Consider the following 22,560-nt stretch of genomic DNA (forward strand, 5'->3'; position numbering starts at 1 on the left):
AGCATTACTACGATTACAGAAAAATTCGCTCTGTTATAATTCACTTACCTTTTAATATGTTTTGGTACTGAAGGTTTTGAATGAGAAGCTGTAATGTAGCCATGGCGGGATGAATTTTAGTGTGGCCCCCCACCATGGAAGAATGAATGTAGTAGAAACCATGTGTTCTACTGAGAACCACACTGAATAGGCAATTTTTTTATACAATACAAATAACTATCTGGCCTATTTTCAATACAACATAAAAAGGAGAGAAATACCTTTCACATACTGTACAACTTTGTATAAATTCAGATTTATTTTTTTACAGAAATTACAAACAAAAATAAATAGTTAAAATTTACAAATTCCAAACAAATTCATTCAAGTCCCATTGTTTTCAAGCTTTAGTGTCCATAATGACTTTTCCCTGTGGATCTTTTAGTCGCACCCGTCCTGTTGGGTACTGCGTCTCTTGACGTCCATCTGAATAAACCGTTTTAACCGTACCATCAGGATATTCCCGTCTTTTAAAATCTGCAGTGTGGATCTCTCTCTGACCTGTGTTAAACTGGATCACCTTACTACCATCTCTGAAAAAAGAAAGCAAGGATGAAAATAGTGTCATTTGTCAGGCACCTCTGTATAATGACGCATATTGAAGAATTGTACTCACGGATTCAGCTGTATTATTGTTCCATCTGTGAGCACACTTTCCTCTCTTCCATCAGGGTGAAGAGTCTTGACCGTCTGATCAGGGAAAGTGATTTCCTTACGACCATCTGGGAAGTGTTTCTCTAAAAAGTGCAAAGTGAGAGAAGAAATTGACTTAAGTTTTGACTTACAGTAATCTCTTTTTACCATTGATTGTTTTTAATGAAAATGCAGGCCTACCTGTTTGATTGTTAGGAAACTGAAGCACCTCCATGCCATCAGGATAAGTGATGTGTGTGGTCTGAGCCTCTGCATAGTAATAAATCTGAAAGAGAGTGACATTGCTAATCAGTCATGAACATTTGAAACTAAAATCCCCTCACGTCAATGCTAAAAGCAAAAAAACATTAACAGGGCCCTAAGAAATACTTTCTTCTCCCAAAATGTATCCAATGCATTTTTTCTTGATTTTTTTTTTTTGAACTCCATTACAATGGATTAATTGTAGTGATTCGAGATATCAGAAAAGTCAATTCCTTATTTTTGACTTTTAATTGCACAATTTTATCTCTCTGTCATTGAATTAAGCATGAAACATTAATAGTAGAACTATTATAACGAGATGGAAATAACAGATTATCAAAGTTCATCCCTCACCACTCTTTGATCAGGCATTGTGTGTTTCACATCTCCATTGAAAAACATAACTTTTACAGTCTGGCCATCAGCAGAAAGTTCTTTCCTGGTGCCATTTGGAAAGACAACAAGTCGGCCGCCATCTGGAAGCATCTTCTCAATCTGAAACATGTAAACAGTCCGCAATTTTGAAAGTAGACTAGACCATTTGCGCTGCAACCATTTCAACACTCCTCTAATCTGTAGCCCAGTATTGTTTAAAATAAGATTCCACTTAGCATCAGTATGAAATAATATTTGAGATGTGAATTGTTGAAGCTGAAGAAGACAGATTGATTACCTTGCTGTCTGACTGCATGATTTCTTCCTGTTTCTCATTTGTCTGTCCAGTTATGGTCAATTTAGGGAAAGAGTTATTCAGTGGAGCATCTTGGCTCCTCTCGTTCATAACCAGTACACCCGAACTCTGGTTTACCAATGGGCTGAGCTCTGATTTAAAGCTCTGCGTTTCTTTGACTTCAGGAAAAAAAGCTGTTTGGGGAAAATTGAGAATCATGGTACATCCTAATCACACTTAAAGAGAACAGACGGACAAGTAAAATACATTTTTACATTATTGTAGACAGAAATAAAAACATGCACTAGACTAGTGATTTTAAAGTATGATAATACCAGAGTCTGTGAGAGAGATCTGTGTTTCTGGACTTCCTTTTCTGCTGCTGTTGCCTTTTGAACTGTGAGATGGACTCTAAAAACATTAAAGCAAAAATAATGTTGTTTTATAGGTACAAACATCTCGGACAATAAAAACTACTTAAATTTCCAGACAAAATGTTAATTCAACTTTAATGTCTGCGTTTCTTTAAAGTAACAGTGAAGAAAATTTCAGATTTTTACCTTGGAATCTGTAGGTTTGGATCCAGTACTGGTTCTACTGCTAGATGTAGAGGACCGTCCTTTTTCCTTCTCTTTCTCAGCACTCTTCCAGGCACTGAGCCGCAGTTTCTCCAGTGTCCGCACTTGGTCTCTAAGGGATGTGTTTTCTGAACTCAGACTCTCCACCTGCTGCCGGAGACGCTTCTGTGTGTTGCTCCAGCGAGCCTCTCGTTTGCGCAAATCCTCCTGCATCATGTTCAACTGCTGCTTTAGAGCCTGGTTCAGACATTAACATGCAGATTTGAAACACAGATTTAAAATAAATGATTTTGTAATTTTTTTAAGTAGATGGTACTGAAAGCGGACCTGGATCTCATCTCGTTCTTGTTTGTCAGGTCTTGCTCTCACAGTTGCTGCATGCTTTTCAAAAAGCTTCTTTTCACGCTGCATTTTCTTGTATTCCTCACTTTTATACTCCTCCCACTTAGCAGTTTCCTCTATCCTCTTCTTTTCAAAGTCAGCCTTGTCTTTTCTGGGTGGGAAAATTTTAAAAGTTTTAGCTTTATTTGGTGAATGGTATTTAATTGTACTGTACATTCATTATACTTGGGTATTTGTTGTGTCTCGGGATTTTACGAAAGAGTCATACTTAAGATTTTCTCTGATATCCTGGTTCTCTTGCTTTAGCCTGGCCAGGGCTGCATTCTCAGATTTGAATCTTTCGATCTCTGTTTCCAGCTCCACCAAACGCTCACGAAGAAGTCTTGACTGAGCTGGAAATCAAAAGTTTGCTATTAAGAAGGATTGCGCAAGTTCTGTTAGTAACCAGTGCATTACTTTGTATGCATTGTTAGCGTCTGAGAAAAAGATTAAAAATACAGTCAAGTCCAAATTTGTTCATACCCCTGGAAGATTCTGACTTTTTGTTCAAATGTAATTGAAAGCTTTGAATTTTTTCCCCACAATTTTGTACATTTGTCTTATTATCTTTTAAGAGAAGCCTGTGTCATTTCCATTTAAAAAAAACTTCTTGCTGGTTGAATAAAATTAACTTTAAGTCAGAATTTGCCAATGGTATGAATAATATTGGGCTTGACTCAATGGGCTTGACAAATAATGATTATATATTTAAAAGCATTACCAACTGAAGACAAGCACATTTTATAGCAGTATGCAGAATGTCACAACTACCTGCTCCTTCCTCACTGGGCTTGTTCTGTGGTTCTGGCATCATTACTGGAGAAGGTTTGGGCTTCAGCGCTGGAAACAGCTTTGCTACCAACTGGCTTGTTGATGGAGCTTCATTTCGATTTGCACCTGCCTTTGGGCTCCCTCCTACTGGTTTCACCCCCTTAGAGAAGGCAACCTTCCTTTTCAGCATCCTCTCTGATGGAGATTCCTCTACTGGACAGGAGGACTCATCTTCAGGATCATTCCAGGTATCATCGTCATCAAACTCTAACTGGGTTCTGGAGTCTTTGAGAGTAGAGTCTTCATTATGACTTGAATTCCTATCATCCCCCTCTGGACTGCTGGCACCATCTCTATCTTGGTAGGTGCGTTTATCATAAGGAAGAGTGATGGGCACTTGAAAGTGGTTTATGGGTGGATTGGAAATGTTGGAAAGAGGTTCCAGCTCAGAGTTACTGCACGATGAGTCGTCAAACTTCTCATCAGTTTCCTCATGACAAAGTTCTTTCAGCTCTATGCTAACAATATCTTTCTGTATTGCAGTGTTTATAGGAGGCGCTGGTGCTCTATGACCCAACATGAGACCAGGAGCTGCAGTGGGACCTAGAGCTTGACTAGGTAGTGTAGATTGACCAGTGGATTTAATAGGTGTTGAGGAGAGACGCCTGCGGTCTCTCTGAAGCAGAGTGCTGATAAAGGATGAGTTGCTGGAGAATGAGATTTCATCTGCTGCTCGTTCTAGTAGCTCAAACTCTCCGAGTTCGGCACGCTCACGCTTGTGATCTTGCTCCCAATGCTCCCTTCGCTCTGTGAACCACACTTCAAAGGAATTTTCTGCAACACTAGCATTATCCTTTATACGATTACATTCTCTCTCCTTATTGCAGTCTGTTGGAGTGGCATTGTTAATCTTCATGTTGGACAAAGGGTCAGGTTTTGGGAGGATCTGAGCTGAGATGGAGCCCATATTTTGACCCTGATGTGCAACAAGAACATGAGGTTGAAGGGTCATCTTGGTGACTGGTCCTGTGGTTTTGTTCTGAGGAAAGTTCTCTTTATTTAGCACAGCTGTCTTGCGTTGGATCATTGGATGTGTGGATTTTGAGCCTTCTGATTTGTTTATGGAGTTCCTCTTCGACTTCATGTCCAGGACTTGAGATTTTTTTGGATTTTGGCCTGATGAGGGCTTGGGGTTAGGTGGACTTTTTCTGTTTGATGGTACAGTGGCTTTTCCCCTGGTAAATCTGGCCAGACCTTCTCCACGTTTAAGAAAGGGTCTCTTTACCTTTACACTTTTAGCTGGTGGATTCTACATATGTCAATATGAAAAAATGAAAGAAAATTAGACATTAAGGTTAAGTTAGATTAGAAAGATCATATTACACATAGTTATGTCAGCATAAGTTGGTACACCTCTACATCTAGGAAGTATTGACACTTCTATTTAGTTTTTCTGTCCTATTAAGGGTTGCATTTCCTGATATCATGACCTATTGTGGTTCGCTTAGATCACAGGTGTCAAACTCAGTTCCAAAAGGGCCGCAGCTCTGCACAGTTTAGTTCCAACCCTAATTAAATAAAAAACCCTAATACACACCTGATCAAACTAATTGAGTCCTTCAGGCTTGTTTGAAACCTACAGGTAAGTGTGTTGGAGCAGGGTTGGAACTAAACTGTGCAGGGCTTCGGCCCTACAGGAATGGAGTTTGACACCCCTGGCTTAGATGTTTTTGGTTTATGTTATGTTCATATGTCATTCGAACCACTCCAGAGTACATTATAAATTGCACCAAGACCAACTATAATTTGATGACAGTGTTCACACTTACTCAAATGAACCAATTTAGTTCAATTTAATCTTACCCAACCTGCCAAGTGCAAACCTAATATAACCCTATGTTTTGTAACTGACCTCGTTTGTCAATTTCTGGTTTTCCATCTTCAGCTGTTCTTCCAGTATTTCCTCAAATGTTCTCCCACCAAAGCCTGATTTAATGGGTCTAAAACCAACAGATACTTATATATAGACAATATATATGACACGATGCTCTGATATAGCATTATATTAAGCTGTAGAGTTTAAGTTTACCTGTCCTGTGGCTCTGAGTCAGACTCTTTTCTGTACATAGTTTGATCTTCAGTTGTGGACTGAAGAGATTCTTCAAATTCATAATGACTGTCATGTTCGGTGTTCAACGCCACCACACTTGGTTCACGGTTACACACAGTGGTCTCTACAATGGCAGATGAAGAAAGTCAAGTTTTATCCTATCTTGATAGTTATTGACTTTTTAAAGATAGGTTTAGCCTACACTTTATGTATATTTAATGTGATATTGAAAGTAATTCATCAGCATGATGAACTAATGTTTTGTTGTTCAATAAGATGTCATTAACAACAGCTCTTTGTGTACAAGTACCATAGACCATTTATTCTATACCTGCAGTATTCTGTGGTATTGCCAGAAGCCTTTGTGGTTCACGTTGTTGTCTTAGCAACTGTTCTTGCTGGTGGGCTTTGAGCTGCTCCTGCATGCGATATTGCATTTGCTTCAGCTGGAGAAATAAACAAGCTCTTCAATATCTTACAAAGCATTAAACATTTTTGCTTTATAAATGCTTTGACTGAGCAACTTATTCCTATTATTAAAAAAATTACCATGGAATTCAGAGAACATCCTTATATCTGACAAATTCAAATTAAAAAAAATATATATTTAAAAGAAAATCTCATCAACATTAATAACAACTGAACTCACCTGTTCAAGCTTGGCTATTAATGGGAGGTCTCGTGTGTTTCTTAAAATGTCTTGTATACTTTGCATCTCACTGTTCAAAGAAGCATCAGACAGTTGAGTTTCCCCAGGAGTTTTGCTGCCTCCACCCAGACTGCACATGTCCACACTGGCACAGCTGCTGCTCCTGGAGATGGGCAGTGGGGCAAACTGAGAAATGAAGGAGTCATCTGGATCCTGAACCACCAGACTGCCACTGCTCCGAACTGATCCAGAACTAGCATCTCCAGGTGAGCCATGCAGTATCACACCAGCACGGGTGCTGTCCGGCACCCAGTGGGAGATGAAGTTAATCTGCCCCTGCTGGAGTCCAGCTGGTGATGACATCATGTTGCTGACCTGGCTCAAACCCTAAAAAGGTGAGTTTGCAAATGCATTCACTCAAGAAGATAAACGTGATAATGATAAAGTCATAAGGGCATGTTTTTAAGGGGTTTTTTTTGTAACTAAAGTAGTATTAAATATATATGAACCCTTTTTAGGATGTTGGTTCTTAACAAATGTTTTACATTTTCACTGATTAGAAACACCAGTAAGTATATTTGCATGCAGCTGATATTAAAAAAAAGAAACACAAATAGCTTAAGAACAAATGTTGTTGAAACTATGGCTGCACAATATATATCGTTTCAGCATTGATATTGCAATGTGTGAGTCCGCAATAGTCACATAACAGGGATCTACAATGTAGTTGGGATTATAGTTGAGCAGACATTAAAGTTACAACATAGTGGAGTAATTTTACATTTTATTTCTTATGTAGCAGAGGCCAGCTAGTGAAGTGATGGTCTTCAGCCTCCTTGTTAAATCAACCGACTCCCATGCGAAGAGTCGCTAGTTCCATCCCAGCTTGGAACGGGTTGAGTGGTGTAGGACCGGTGGGGTTACACTCAGAATGAAAGTTTATTATTTGCATCTGTTTTTAAGGCCTGACTGTAAGAATTTGAAGCAAACTCGAGCCATTTGGGCACAATAAATTAAACGTTTCTAGCTTACAGATTAATTGAACATTATATTATTTACTCAATTAAATCGATAGTGTAATTACTATTATTATACAGTGAATATTTTATTTCTGCTTTTGAATATAGCTTGACTCCCCAGAAAATAAAATGTGTATTTGCATCTTTTATCTGTTGTTTTTAAAAATGCTTGTCATTTCTTAAAATGATATTTTATGCAGATGCTGCCCTACAGAATTATCAAAATCAATCTAAAATTATGAATTCTTAAACTATTCAAGTCCTCTGGTGAAATGGCATTTATATCGCAATATATATCGCATTGAATGAAAACATTGCTAGTTTTTTTTTCCAATATCTTGCAGCCAAAGTTAAAACTACTATTTTTCTCTGCCAAATGAACTGCATAAATATACATGACTGCAAAATGTCATCAAATATTTTCAAAGTTTGTAGCTCAAGAATTAAGCAAAATGTAACTTAATATGATTTTGGATTCTGGTTGTTAGCAAATAAATTACATACTAAAATGCTTATATAGTGATCATAATTTTCTGGTTCAGTCCCATAGCTATAAAGCTTACACGACAGAGTTTAATTCATTTTCAGTGGGTAAAAACTGTGTGGGTCACTTAAGTTAAACTGGAATCAAAATGATTGAAGCTAGCACTAGCTTGTATCTAAAGGTAAGTTATATCAAGTTATCTTTTTCTAGTTGAGCCACAAGTTTGATCACAGGAGAAAAACCCTAAGTAATGCTTTTTTTAGATGTCAACTATGTCATATATTACAAAAGTCAACATGTTAAACTAACGTTACCAAGTCTGATCGAAATCGGTTTCATTTTTAACCAAATAAACAAGCTATTTATTTCAGGGTAACGAGGTGAACGATGTCTGTTCCCATATTAAGTACAGTTAGTTCAAAGTGACATTATTGAAACCACTGAAGCTCAATAAACAGTCATTAAAGACCAAAGTATAACTGTCATCCAGGTGACGATGGGCAATACATTAGTTCAGTTGTAACACTATGAATATGTTTACAGTTTTGTCAAACATATCGGGGCCGTCAGAAATATAAACAAATACAAAGCGAGATATATGCTAAATATAGATGCTATATCACTTTACTAAATCGCTGCAGAGTTGTGAGTAAATATGCCCTACCTTAGTTTGGGTTGTCGAGCCGGGTATTTAAAGATTCCCGCAGTTGACGTCTGAACTTTGGTAAGTTTCGAACGATACCGCCATAACAAAGCATAGCCCGCGAGACAGACGAATGATCAACGAAAACACCGGTGCATGATGGGAATTGTAGTCAGAACACTTTTTATAAGCTCCTCCCTCAGACTAATAAAAACATATCTTATTTGTAGCTGGTCATCTCCGTCTTATTGCAGTCTGCTGGCTTCACTGCTCCTGCACAATGCAGCACTTAGAACTTTTACAGTAGGTTACTAGCATAAACACTAACAAGTGTAACAATAGTAGTGATAACAGGACCTCCTGTTTGGCAGGTATAAAGCCAGCCAGACACATGTAATTTAATAGCGACGTTGCCTTTCGCGGTGCGAGGTTTAGAAACTGGCGCCTTAAACAGTGACAGGCTGAGTATGGCACGGTAAATGGTAACCAGTCGCTAGTGTTATTAAATCAAAGTCTACGGCTCTTGTATTGTGTATTGATTAGATGCACGTAGCAGTGACAGACCTCTAGGACTGGTCACGAGCAGGTCACGAGGAAGATGCATTGGGGAGTTTTGCTCATGTCATTTTAGCTGTAATACATGCCTTAGACTTCATAAATGTAGGCCAGAGATTTTCAACAAAAATGTATTGAAGGAGTATTATCTTTTAAACCTTATTTTTATTTCGTTATGAAATCCAATAAGCTGTGAAAAATTCTTAAGAAAAAAAGAATAGCCTAGTTATTTAGCAGAATAAAGAACCATTAAGAAATAATGGTGTAAATAAGAAAACTATATGCAGTAAATTACTTGAAAATGTTCAGTTTTGTGATCGAGTCCATTTGGCATTGGCATTTAGGTGTCAACAACATTTCTTGCTAAAACATGTTCTCCAAACTGATATATTAAAAGTAAATGTATTATCAAATTAGTAAGTTTCCCTTCATTTATTGTGGTTCATGTGTAATTTTTAATTTTAAAAAATCTGTTAATTAGTTACTAAAAGGGTAATTGTGCTAAAATATGCTACATGGTAAAAAAAAAAAAACCTAATATTTTTGATTTAAGAGTTAGATTTTTTTTTCACATTCGCTCATTAACTAGAACAGGGGTTCCCAAACATTTCAGCCCCCAACACCCAAAATTACAATGCCAGTTACTCGCAACCCCAATAACCTTTGAAGTGGTTATAAATATACAAACCTTGCAAGCCTTGAACGCACTCAGACCTTCATCCATATTCAGTTGTGGGCCTCGTGGCCCATATTTTTAATGTACTTGAGTGCCGTAAAGGTTTCAGAAAGTTTCACCTGATTCCAAAAAAAAAGTCAGTCTGCTGCCTCTGACGCTGTTGCTGTGTCTTTAATATGACATAATTACCTCAGGAGTTGCAATCAAATGACCAAAATAAATTAAATGCTGGTGGCTTTTTAATTGTATGTTGTTGTTTTTAAAAGTAAGCATTAACTAATTTTTTTTTTTTCAGTAGGTTATGGTCATTCTAATAGTTTCATAAAATGAATTTAATTTTTGGAAATCACCAAGCAACCCCGCTCATTGTCTCATGGTCCAACCCTTTACTTTAGTAACCACTGAACTAGACATGGCTGATTAGTTTCAGTATTTGACAAAATATTTAGTTTTAACTGAATCATAAATTATAAGTTCTTCAAATTGAAACAGGATGCTGAATAATTGCTGAATAATTCTTTTTTTCTTTTGTAATACTGCTATGTAGTGTTTTTTATTAGCTGTAATTTGCTAAACCCAAACTGAGCATGTTTAATTTTTATTAAGATGTTTTTTATTCTGTAATGAAAATCAAGCCAATCAAAGTGAATAACATGCTTCTTGCCCTCCTGTTTCCACTCCAGGTGTAATTGCAAAAACATTCCAACTGATGGCACCAAAGTACATACTGAATCAGCATGTCAGGCCATCCTGTGTGCACATGCGTGTGCTCTTTTCACTGGTTACATGCTCAGTCAGCCTGACATTGCAGAGCTCCTCCTCCTCCATCTCCCTATATGTGATGCTGATGCTGAATTGACCATCACTGAGGGGCAAAGGGTGAAATTCTTCTCATATCCTCCAGTCGATCTGTCCACCTTCTCTCAGGAGTGAAGGATGGCGATGATCTGGATGCAGACAGAGAAGACGGTCGTGCAAGAGCTGCAGCGCAGATTGAGCAATGTCGCTCACAGCATTGGTAAGGACTGTATATGAGTGTCTGTGTTTGTCATTTAAAAAGAAATTGTTTAAATGCCTTTACATATTGAGTGGCATATTGATAGATGCAGTAATGCTGTTCAACAGTGAGAATTATTCATATCTTATTTGAGTACAGGATAATATTATATCTGGACACAAAATTTGGTCATCTGGGTTATAGCTGAGCTGATATTTTGGGCAGTTATGTTTGTGGTATTGTTGTATTCAAATATTTGACCTACAAAGTCTGACAAATTAAATAATTGTATGAAACAGTTAGAATTATACAACATATATGTTTCATTTTTGATACATTTTTACATACATTTGTATGGCTCAAATAGGCTATAATTAGCATACTGATTGTGGAGGGGGGGGGGGGGGGGTTAAAGGTTCTTCAGAGGCTCAAATTGAGTAAAAATATATTATATATTCCAAATGTACGATAAAAACTATAAAAACATTACTTTGATAAAAGAATATACATGCATTAGTTACTATTACATTGCTTTTCAATAACATGTTAGGTAGGATGATATTTACATGCAGTGCAGTCATAAATGAGACATTTGGTAGAAAAAAAGGGATTTCAAGGAAAACAATTATGTTTTTAATTAATATTAATAATTTTGGTTGGTGCGGTGGCGCAGTAGGTAGCGCTGTGGCCTCACAGCAAGAAGGTCACTGGTTTTGGCATTTCTGTGTGGAGTCTGCGTGTTCTCACACCTACTTTAATGCTGCATTGTATTAAAGGGTCAAAGTGCAACCCTAAAATACTAATTAATGGTCACTTTAAATATTTAAACTTTGGCAGTATTCTTCAAACCACTATGATTTTGTTTATTTGTCAGCATTATGTTTTATCATTTAAAATATATACATGATCACCCATGAATAAACATTCTACAGAAGACTTCATGTAATATATTTGATACAATTTATCAGTCGGAGGACAGAATGAATGTAGACGATTTGATCATGTAGATAAGAAAGAGGCCTCATGTATCAGATATTCTTTAATAGAACATTTTTACATCAAAATATATTTTCAGTGGTATGCAAAACTCTACTCTGTGTCTAAATGAATGTTATGATTTCTGTACTTACCCTCATTTCTGAAGCCTAAAGGCAGAAAGAACTTTGCAGAAACCCTCCTGTGAGCTTCATGCTGGGGGTGACTTGACCAAAGTGTGTGTGTTTGGCAGAGATTCTGCTGAGTGCAAAAACAGATACCATAAAACACAGATTTCCTCTGTAGAACAGTTTCTGCAGTAGTCTGAACACAAGCTTTAGATAAACACGAGTGCTTTTAACTACTAGCTGTTGCATATTAAAGTGTAGGGGCTAGTGCTAAAATAATGGTCGACAATTTCTTGGGTTTACTACAGTGTTGTGTAGAATTATAACTAAGTATCAGTTTGAGGTCGGCAATAAAAAAGGAAAGTTATGCTGAGGATTTTAAGGAAAAGGCATCGCGAACGAGACTCTGATTGTGGACTACTTCCTCTAGTCCCGCTGACACAAGGACAGAGTGAGTAAAATCAGGTTATTGTCAGTATAAATGTTTTGGAACTGCTAAATGACCAAATGTGAATGTAAATAACCCCCAGTGCCAGGGGTGCATTTATTTGATTAAAACTAAAGTAAAATAGCAGAATTCCAGCATACTATTTTTAATTAAGGTATTTGTTTGGTATTTTTTTAATTTTAAAAAAGTAATTTGTCCTAGTCAGCTGAATATACAGATTAAATATAGACTTCAGAAATCATTTTTATAATTCAATGATTTTTTAAAGGGGTGGTCCAGAGTGTATTTTTAAGGCTTGGTAGTGTTTATAAGATGCAAAGCAATGTGAGCTCATGCTTCATTTGTAGAAAATCTTGTTATTTTTCAAATATCTTACTTTGATTACATACAGCTACTCAGCTAACATGAAAGCCTGAATTACACAGAATGAAAAGGACACAGGGGGATGCAGTGGCGCAGTAGGTAGTGCTGTCACCTCACAGCAAGAAGGTTGCTGGGTCGCTGGTTCGAGCCTCGGCTGGGTCAGCGTTTCTATGTGGAGTTTGCAAGTTCTCCTTGTGTTCACGTGGGTTTTCTCAGGGTGCTCTGGTTTCCCCCACAGTCCAAAGACATATGGTACAGGTGAATTGGGTAGGCTAAATTGTCCCTAGAGTATAAGTGTGGGTGGATGTTTCCCAGAGATGGGTTGCAGCTGGAAGGGTATCCGCTGCGTAAAAATATGCTGGATAAGTTGGCGGTTCATTCCGCTGTGGCGACCCCGGACTAATAAAGGGACTAAGCCGAAAAGCTAAACCTCATGTCTGCTCTCTAAAATAAAAAGTTTTATATACATTTGAAATTAGCATGTGTAATTAATATAAAACGTTCACATATCTTTTGCAAGTTTGTTATTTGAGATGTAGAACGCAGGGAAAGTGGCTGCATAGAGAGACATTTCAGCGCTGCTGAAGATTGTGGCTATTTACAGCAGTTTGACAGATAAATATGAATTTGTAACTAAATTGTTAGCAGTGCCAAACAGCATTTACCATTGTTTACATCCTTGTTTACATCCTTGCTAGAACATAGTGTTAACGCTAGATGCTGTGGATGTAGTTGATCGATTTTAACAAATAAAAATACTCACAGTTTGTGACTCACAATCCACAGCTTCTATTATGGTTGTGGTTTTAGCCGAATCCAGCACTGTACTGGGAGAGATTCTGGAAGCTGTTCATTGTCAAATGCTAGCTGTATATTTTTTTAGAATTTATGAATTGAACCTGAAGCGTTTGTGATCTCACAAACCTGGATGTATGTTTTTGTAGTCCCCAAACTTTGTTCGCTGTAGGCCAAGCTAACTCTGTAAAAGCCAATGTCTCCCTTTGCATTAAACTTTGAGCATTTTACATTCAGAGATGTTGTTTATATTCACACAGCTGCATTACGCATCAAATAAAGTTTAAAATATGATATCGTAGTGGGCCGGCCCTTTAAATGTTATCAATATTGACAACAGTTATATTTTTTCAAGAACTCTTAAATGCATACACTGTTCAGTTAAACTTTAAAACTTTTACTTTTGATCAATATAATGCATTTCTGTTAAATAAATTAATAATTTATTTACATAAACCTTTGAACCATAAATACTGTTGTCAATATGTCAGAAGGCCAAATAGTTTTTTGTTATTTATTTATTTATTTTAATCATTTTAAACACGGAAGAAGCCTTTATGCTGGAACTATTCATCTTTATTTATTTATTTATGTAGTTGTTTATTTATTTATTTATTATTTCAATTTATTAGACTTTTTTATTGTTAAACACTGAAGAAGCCTTTGAGCTGAAACTATTAATTTTTATTTATTTATTTATTTGCTTTTTTATTTTTATTGATTTTATTTTTTTTGATTGATTTTATTTTTTTAAATTGTTAAACACTGAAGAAGACTTTACGCTGAAACTGTTCATCTTTATTTATTTATTTATTTATCTATTTGTTTGTTTGTTTGTTTGTTTGTTTTATTTATTATTTATTTATAATTTATTTATATTTATTTATAAAAAATGATAATTATATGCATAATATGTGATATCTGAAATAGAGAGAGGAAATTAGACAGACTCATCACACTCAAAATAAGTTTTCTCCTAAGCATTATATCTGTTGGATTGAATGGCTTCTGACTGACTTGGTTTGAATTTGCCTTTTATCTTTTCCTCCTCAGCATGATCAGATCTCACTCAGATTCCTATTATACCACAGAGAAACCAGCCACACACACAGAGAGATACACACACAGGGTTTCATTCATTCACCAGTGTGGATGGGGGAAGGGGCTCTTGGGGGGGGGGGGGGGCAGACTCTTTTTGGGGGTGATTGTGCCAATTCAGACAGACACAGTAAGAGTGGAAACAAAGAAAGTACAGTTCTTTACAGCCAGTGACCCATCACTGTTATCAGTTATAGAAATGTAGCAGGTGAAGGGAACCTGTGTGCGTCAAGGGACCAGTCCATTCCAGGAAGTCTGGTGAACGTTGGAAATGAGGAGGGAGAGATAAAGACAGAGAGAGAAACAGGAAGTCATTAAACGCTGCACCTGTCTCAGGTAACTCATTCTCAAATCGCTGCTTATATTAACAAGACGACCAGGGAGTTACTAAGCCATTAGACAACAAGAGAAACAGAGGGATGGATGTACAGAACAGAAGGAAAACTATATGCATTCCTCTAGCAGAGGTTGAGAAATATTATCACTTTTCCAGACGTTGCCAATGGCTACAAAGTAAGTGAGGACTTTTATTTGTTTTATTGTATTTTTGGTTTTGGTTTAAATAGATTTTTATGTCCCTGTTTGGGCATGCGGTTGACAATATAAGTTACTGCATAACCTATATGCTATAAAATTGCAGGTTATAATAACTGTATATAATAAGTTATATTTGATTGTAACTTTAACTTAATTTGATTATAATGTAATAATGTGCACCTTTTGCAAAGCAGCTTTGAAACAATTATTTTTGTAAAAGACGCTTAAACCATTTAAGGAATGTAAACAAAAACAATGGTCCCAATCTATTTCCTGTTTTACATTTTTAAGACACACATTGATAAATAATGTTATAATAGCTGTTTTAGCATCAAGTTATGATTGAATTACCTCTTGTTACAGTTAAGAAATAGTTTGATAACAAGCAGGAAATGTTCATGGGCCAATTACCAGACTACATTGAAATGGTCTATACAAATAAACTTGAACTGAACTAAACTTGGCATCTACATGTCAACTAAATCGCATTAGAATATTAGTGCACTTTGGAATGTTTCTAATATATAAAAATAAAACATGTATATTTTTGTTATTTGGTTTATTGGTGGTACTTTAACTGAGAACAGGAGAGAGAAATGATGACTGTGTTACTTCATTTCAGTGCTGGGCAGATTGCACAGACATTGCAGTAGATTACAGAATAAATTACGAAATTAAAATTGTAGTTTAGATTACAAATTGGAGGTAATACAATCAGACTACATTTTAATTACTTTTAGATTACTTTTAACCCGTTTGTCATATAGAATCCATTCTACAAATAAATTGCATTCTTTGTTAATATCAGCAGTGTATTGAACATCACATAATGTTTGTGAAAATAGACTGCAGGGTTTTTTGTAAGCTGATGAAAAACAATTAATTCAATCATACCAATCTAAACTTAAACTAAATATGATTGTATTACAATTGCAAATACTTACTATATTTAATGATACTTGGCTCTTTAAGCTTCCAATATTTTATCTTCTAGATTTTCAGAATCTGCAAATGTATACACTTCAATGCTATCGATCAGAATATGTTATGATGCAATCAATAAAAATGGTACATACTAATTACATGTATTTAACTTTTGCACTCTGAATACATAATCCAGATTACATGTAATTAGTTACTAACTAGCACTGCTTAATTTCAATTTTACAAAATATGACTAAGCATTAGGCATGGGACGATAACCAGTTTTAAAGTTTTCCCATTGTTTGGAAAAGTCAAGGTTTTAAAAACACTAAAATCATCTGTTAAACCGTTCCTATGGCATATGTACGTTTTTGTTATGTTTTTATTTTTATTTTTTATGAATATTTTATTTAGTTTTTTTAGGGCAGCAGTATCTCCAGAGCCTCTATAACAAAAGCTACAGGTCAGAAAAACATAAAACAAATCTCTTATAAAGCAACATCCAAACATGCTGTAGAGCTGAACAGTGCAGATACTTTATATCCACAGAAAAGAAAGATTTTTCAAGTTGTTAAGACATCTGTGTTTTTGATACTTATCGAAGACAGCAGAAGTCAATGGTTTATTTATTTGAATTATTTAACCTGACATATTTGCTCTTTCAAAATGTTATAAATCTTTCTTAAAATAAATATATATATTGTGTTCAACTAGGAAAAAAGTTTTTTTTTTTTTACTCAGACATTTAAAAAGAACATATTTTAGAGCAGTAATTACAATATCATGATACTGTAAAATCGTGACATTTTTATCCAAGGTTATCATACCATATAGAGTCTCATACCAGCCCATGCATAGTAAGTATAAATGGTGGGCAGTGCTTTAGATATATTTCATCAGTAAGAATAGGTGAGAGCTACCATTAAAGTCATTTGACATGTGACAGAAGACTTTCTGTTCAGGATGCTTGTGTGAACATCCTGAGGGGTTAATTTGACTCTAGTGGGACAACACGCTTTTATTTTTAGAAGAACAAAAGAAGGCAGTGGATGTATTCCCCACCTTTCCAGGTCTCTTTTGTCAAGTACAGCTCATAATGTTTAATTCAGGGTATCTGCAGGGTGTTAAAAAACTAATTGTAGGCTTTAATAAGTCTTAAATGCACTGAAATATTGTGTTGTAGGTCTTAAGTAATTTTAAACGGGTCTTAATGGTCCTATGTCCATGTAAAGCTATACCCAGTTAGACCAACACCCATCCAATCACTAACAAAATATTTCAATAAAGGTTTTAAAATCGCTTACTTATTAACTCTATTAACTTATTAATATGATTTAATTATCTTCCTTACGATAACAGTTGTTTTTATTGTTTTTTAAGGTTTTACCTTGAATATTAAAAACGTCTTTAGCATTAAGCCTTGTGTAAGTCTAAAATATCATTCATTATGGTCTTAAAAAGTCTTAAAATGTCTTAAATTTCAAAAAACAAATTTCATAATGTCTCATAATATCTAGTTCAGGGTATCTGCAGGCTCCTAAAAACTAATTTTATGCCTTAAAAAAATCTTAAATCCACTGAAATATTGTGTTGTAGGTCTTGAATTATTTTAAACGGGTCTTAATTGTCCTTAATTTTATGCCTTAAAAAAATCTTAAATCCACTGAAATATTGTGTTGTAGGTCTTGAATTATTTTAAACGGGTCTTACTTGTCCTATGTCCATGTAAAGCTACACCCCAATTGGGCCAACACCTATCCAATCACTAACAAAATGTTTCAATAAAAGCTTAAAGAAACATTATTTATTTACTTAATATGGTTTAATTATCTTCCTTACAATGTTTTTAATGTTTTTCTTAAGGTTTTAACCTGGCTACTAAAAAATCTTTATCATAAAGCCTTGTGTAAGTCTGAGATTTCATTCATTATTGTCTTAAAATGGTCTTAAAAAGTGTTAAAATTTCTTAAATTTGACTTGAAACCTGTAGAAATACTGTAATTGCTGTGTATAAATTCAAAATAGAGTTCTCAAAACTGCAGTATAAATAACAATGAGTTTATAATGTAACGCAATATATAACAGAATGGATGTATGTAATTGATTAGGAGTATAGAAGAATAGTTGAATGTTATTTTTAGATATATCCAGCAGGGGTTTTGGTCGAGACTGGAAATCACCTGTTCTTTTAATTCGAAACACATCTGATGTGCTTTTAACCAGAGCATGGGAATTGCTTTGGGCAAGATTCACCTCCCTCTGATGGTAACATACACCAGCTCAAGACACAATACTTTTAAGACAAGCTAGTAATATATTAGTGTGTGTGCCGACTGTGTAGGGTCTTCTTACATGTGGTTAAACCCCTTCGCCTGTTTTCCTTCATCTTGTGATCAAGAACCATAAAACGAGTACTGTTTTTCTTCATTGCTTGCAATTGTGGCAGTAAATCATTAAAAGAGATCTGCAGAGGAGTGTTTGAAAGTTGATTTAAAGGTGTCTCTCTGTGTGTCTGTTTGTTACAGATGAAATCATGCAGAAGGAGTCGAGTCCCCTCTTCGCTGCTGATGTCATCACTGAACTCAAGAGACAGTTTGCGTTCCTGTCTGGTAAATACACTTTTTTACATTTGTGATAGTAATTGATATATTAAAGGTATATTAACTGTATATTTTTGACCAAAATAATATTTGGCAATCAAATTCTACCTATCTCTCAGTCTTCCATATTTTGCCACTATGCATAGCTAGCAGATATATAAAAATGGACACAAATAATGATTAAATGTGTGAGAGGAAAAGCTAATTGACAAGAAAGTCATTAGAAGCTGAATTTAAGTGTCCTTGATACATTTAATATGCATAAGATAAAATAGGAATATGCAATATTAAAATGTGATGAGTAAGTTGGGTTTAAGTAAAGTTGTAGAGAGTAAAAGTATGAAAATTAAATAATTTTTAAGGTAAAATTGACTAATGTACAATCCCCCCATCCCCCCTGTTAAATGCAAAATGAAGCTAAACAATTTGTTTTTATATATTAAAAAAACTGGGATGACACGGTGGCTCAGTGGTAAGCACTGTCATCACACAGCAAGAAGGTCGCTGGTTCGAGTCCTGGCTGGGTCAATTAACAGTTCTGTGTGGAGTTTGCATGTTCTCCCTGTGTTTGTGTGGGTTTTGATAGGGTGCTCCGGTTTCCCCTACAGTTCAAAGACATGCACTATAGGTTAATTAAATAAACTGAATTGGCCGTAGTGTATGAATGTAAATTAGTGTGTATGGGTGTTTCCCAGTACTGGGTTGCAGATGGAAAGCCATCTGCTGCGTAAAACATCAGGATCCACCTGCATTAACTTTGTATTGCCTGATCATGTTTTTAAGACTCTCAAAGTGACCGACCTCAGCTTTTGATTTGCATTTTCACACTCAAATTACCTCATTTTAAAAATGACTTTTGCTGCTTCTTAGAACTATACTTATTTAAATTGAGTTGAAACAACACAATTCCTAAGGTTTTTTTTAGACAACTAGTCTTATGTTCAGTCCACCAAATTTCTTTCAAAACGATTAGGTTAAATTAATTGATTTGTATTGAGACAACTTAAAGGAATTGTAGAACCCAGCATTTTTTACAGGTCAATTTTGTAAAATACATCAAGGCAATTCAGCACATTTTTTAGACACTGGATCTGTCTTGTCTTAATATGTATTCAGGCCTGTAGCCAGCCTGGTGAAAGTAGTGGTTCTTTTTTTTCTAAAAAAGTGGACTTTTTTGCATTTATAGGCCTCATTTAGTCTGTCTATTTAATTATGTGTTGAAATACTGCATTTTAGTGACATTTTAGGAACAATTGTATCTGAAATAGACTGTCGGCTGGCCATCATAACCAAAAAAAGTACATTTTAAAATTTATGGATAACAACAATAGCTAAAATAGTGTTCAAATTTATTTTAATATGGGCTGCTTTTGGTGCTTCACACCTTTTCGTTGGTCATTTTCAAGAATAAGCTCCAAAACCTAGAATAAAAGTTACATGTAAAATGAGCTCATGTGAGGGCAAATTCTGGGCCTTTGTCAGTGAGGGGTGGTTTGAAAAAACCAACCTACCTACGGGCCTGTTTTATATGATAATAAAATTCCTCAACAGAAGCCCAAAAGGTGCACATTTGAATGTGTGACTAATTATAAATACTAATGCACATGCTTATGAAAGAGCGTGTACGTGTAAATTTGTTAGTCAAAATACACTTCCCATCACTTCCTGCTCCTGTCTGTATTGGATGCTTTGAAAATCTCTCTTAACAGAGTGGAAAGAATATGTGAGTGATGGAACGATGAAAAATATACCGGGGTTAGAAACAGTAGTGCACCTGTACTGTACACACACTGCAGCTTTAAGGATTTGATCTGAATGTGTGTTGTTCTTGATGACAGACTGTTACCGTTAAACTGAACAGACCCAATGATGTTCGCACAATCTCTGTCCTGTTGTCATGGAGACAGGGAGAAGAAGGCATGACTTGCCAAAATGATATTTTTGTCACATGAGGATTTTTCACCCAGTGGCTTTTCTTTCTCTTCGCTCTTTCATCGTCACTCTCTTCTCTGGCTTACCAGGCAAACATCATCTCGGATCTGCATCATAATCTATGGAGAAAGTAGATAGCAAGAATAAAGTGTCATGTTTGAATCTTACTTTATACATTGGTGTAATAGTGTTTTATCCTGAGGGAATACGTGTGTGTCTTCCTTGCTTGCTTTTTATTTGCTGTGTTTATGATTGTACTTATTAGTATTCGCTTAGGAGAAGATCACTCCATACAGTTGAAGTCCCCTTTTGATTATTTTTTTTTTCTATTTTAAATATTTCCCAAATTATGTTTAACAGAGCAAGGACATTTTCACAGCATGTCTGATAATATTTTTTATTCTGGAGAAAGTCTTATTTGTTTTTTTTCGGTAAAAATAAAAGCAGTTTTACATTTTTTGGGAACCATTTTAAGGTCAAAATTATTAGCCCCTTTAAAGCAAATTTTTTTCAGATAGTCTACAGAACAAACAATCGTTATACATTTACTTAATTAACCTAACCTGCCTAGTTACCCTAATCAACCTAGTTAAGCCTTTAAATGTCCCTTTTAGCTGTTTAGAAATGTCTTGAAAAATATCTATTCAAATATTATTTACTGTATTTGAAAAAATAAAATAAATCAGTTATTAGAGATGAGTTATTTAAACTATTATGTTTAGAAATGTGCCAAAAAATATTCTTTCCGTCAAACAGAAATTGGGTAAAAAATAAACAGGGAAACTAATAATTTAGGGGACCAACTTTATATTAGACTAATTACTTTTCACTATTTTTGATGGTTAGTGACATCATACACTTTTCCTTTAACATTTTTTTTGTATTTTTCATTTTTATTTAATTATTTATTTTATTTCATTTTTTAATTAATTTTCTTTTACTTTCTTTTTTCTTTTTTTAAATTTAATTTAATATTATTCATTTTATTTTTCTTTATTTCTTTTCTTTAATGTATTTTTTATTATTATTATATTTTATTTTATTTGATTTATTTTTTATTTCATTTTTTAAATTTATTTTATTATTTTTTTGGTTTTTATTTGTTTTATTATTTTTATTTTTTATTTTCTTTACCTTTCTCTCATTTTCTTTTCATTTTCTTTTTTTTTTCTTTTTTTATTTCATATTTTATTAAACTTTTTAATTTATTTTATTTAATTTATCTCATTCAGTTTTTTATTTGTTTTAATTAAAATTTTGAATTTTGAATATTGAATTTTTTATTTCTTTTGTATTTTCTTTTATACACGTATACATTTTTTTAAAATTTCTTTTTAATTTTAATTTCTTTTTTTTTATTTTATGTCTTTTTTCTTTTAATATTGAATTGAATTTATAAATTATGTTATTTGAAAAATAATGTCAGTAAGAATTTTTTTTTTGTATGTATGTATGATACTTTGCTAATAAAAGTAATAAAGAAGAGGAGGCAACAATCTTAAACTTTGACATAGATAAACTTGACTCTTCTGTGGCAATTCAAAATAATGCCACACGTGGTTCCAGCTCTAATCTATAATAAAGCACAACAGAAAGGGTATTGAATATTGGTATTCTAAAAGTTTTCTAATCCAACACCAGGAAACAGTTAAGCTAATTTTACTTTAGATTTATGTACTTTATGTACTATTTTAAACCGAAGAAGAGAATGTCAAGCACAAATAGAGGATAAGTAAACCTGACTGACAACACTATTCAACATAGGATCTGAGAGTTTACTACCAAGGTCCTTCTCCCAGGCTTTCTTAATGTTGTCTATGGTAACACTTTACAATAAGGTTCATTAGTTAATGGACTTACTAACATGAACTAATCATGAAGAACACATGAACAGCATTTATTAATCATAATAAAACATTTACTAATGCATGATTAACGTCCAAGTCCATGCTTGTTAACATTAGTTAATGCACCATGAGTTAACATGAACTAACAATGGGCTACTGTATTTTCATTAACTAACGTTAACTAACATGAACAAAAACAGTAGTAGATGTATTGTTCATTGTTTGCTCATGTAAGTAAATGCATTAATTAACATTAACTAATGAACCTTATTGTAAAGTGTGACCTTGTCTATAATTAGTCAGTTTTTTACATTAGTCATGGTTTTTAAATGGTTTATATTTTCAATAAATGAATTATATTTTAAATAGAAACTGAACATAAAACTGTAAAATGCTTATTTAATTTTTTTTCTCAGAATGTTAAACAGTGATTTTGCCTTCTTC

General features: G+C 34.6%; 2 protein-coding genes across 15 annotated transcripts in view; one reads left to right on the forward strand and one right to left on the reverse strand.

Moving 5' to 3' along the window:
• Positions 1 to 279: 279 nt before the first annotated feature.
• cpap (centrosome assembly and centriole elongation protein) lies at positions 280 to 8,383 on the reverse strand. Of its 2 annotated transcripts, none has more exons than XM_087267916.2 (15): positions 8,263 to 8,383; positions 6,096 to 6,482; positions 5,778 to 5,892; positions 5,426 to 5,570; positions 5,249 to 5,336; positions 3,337 to 4,645; positions 2,795 to 2,918; positions 2,512 to 2,677; positions 2,167 to 2,421; positions 1,942 to 2,017; positions 1,610 to 1,800; positions 1,291 to 1,431; positions 874 to 958; positions 656 to 776; positions 280 to 572 (listed from the first exon to the last, which is right to left on the reverse strand). In XM_087267916.2, exons 2-15 carry the CDS (start codon positions 6,459 to 6,461, stop codon positions 380 to 382), a joined length of 3,375 nt encoding a protein of 1,124 aa, XP_087124042.1. In that variant the 5' UTR covers positions 6,462 to 6,482; positions 8,263 to 8,383; the 3' UTR covers positions 280 to 379. The 2 variants fall into 2 exon arrangements, with proteins under 2 accessions (XP_087124042.1, XP_087124043.1); XM_087267917.2 differs by having other exon boundaries at positions 6,096 to 6,511.
• Positions 8,384 to 10,249: 1,866 nt separating this feature from the next.
• Positions 10,250 to 22,560, forward strand: part of mcf2lb (mcf.2 cell line derived transforming sequence-like b) — a 34,115-nt gene continuing 21,804 nt past the window's right edge. For 5 of the 13 annotated variants that reach the window (XR_015499489.1, XM_087267926.1, XM_087267930.1 and 2 more), the window contains exons 1-2: positions 10,250 to 10,490; positions 18,263 to 18,346. Coding sequence is in view for 12 of the 13 variants with exons in the window: in XM_087267926.1 (XP_087124052.1) it covers positions 10,409 to 10,490; positions 18,263 to 18,346 (166 nt within the window). In the remaining variant the exon portion in view is untranslated. Of the gene's footprint in view, positions 10,491 to 14,467; positions 14,790 to 18,262; positions 18,347 to 22,560 lie in introns of those variants that run through there. The other 8 variants (XM_087267932.1, XM_087267935.1, XM_087267934.1 and 5 more) reach the window with 3 other exon arrangements.

The sequence above is a fragment of the Danio rerio genome, chromosome 9, assembly GCF_052040795.2.
Source record: "Danio rerio strain M-AB ecotype USA chromosome 9, GRCz13ab, whole genome shotgun sequence".
NCBI classification, from domain to species: Eukaryota; Metazoa; Chordata; class Actinopteri; order Cypriniformes; family Danionidae; genus Danio; species Danio rerio.

What these genes read in the sequence shown, in the direction of transcription:
- cpap (XM_087267916.2), bottom strand. Translation starts at nt 6,461, where the DNA reads ATGATGTCATCACCAGCTGGACTCCAGCAGGGGCAGATTAACTTCATC. An exon ending in GCCCAGTGAGGAAGGAGCAG is followed by an intron (nt 2,919 to 3,336) that starts GTAGTTGTGACA and finishes TTTGATTTCCAG; the next exon opens with CTCAGTCAAGACTTCTTCGT. An exon ending in TCATGCAGTCAGACAGCAAG is followed by an intron (nt 1,432 to 1,609) that starts GTAATCAATCTG and finishes TACATGTTTCAG; the next exon opens with ATTGAGAAGATGCTTCCAGA.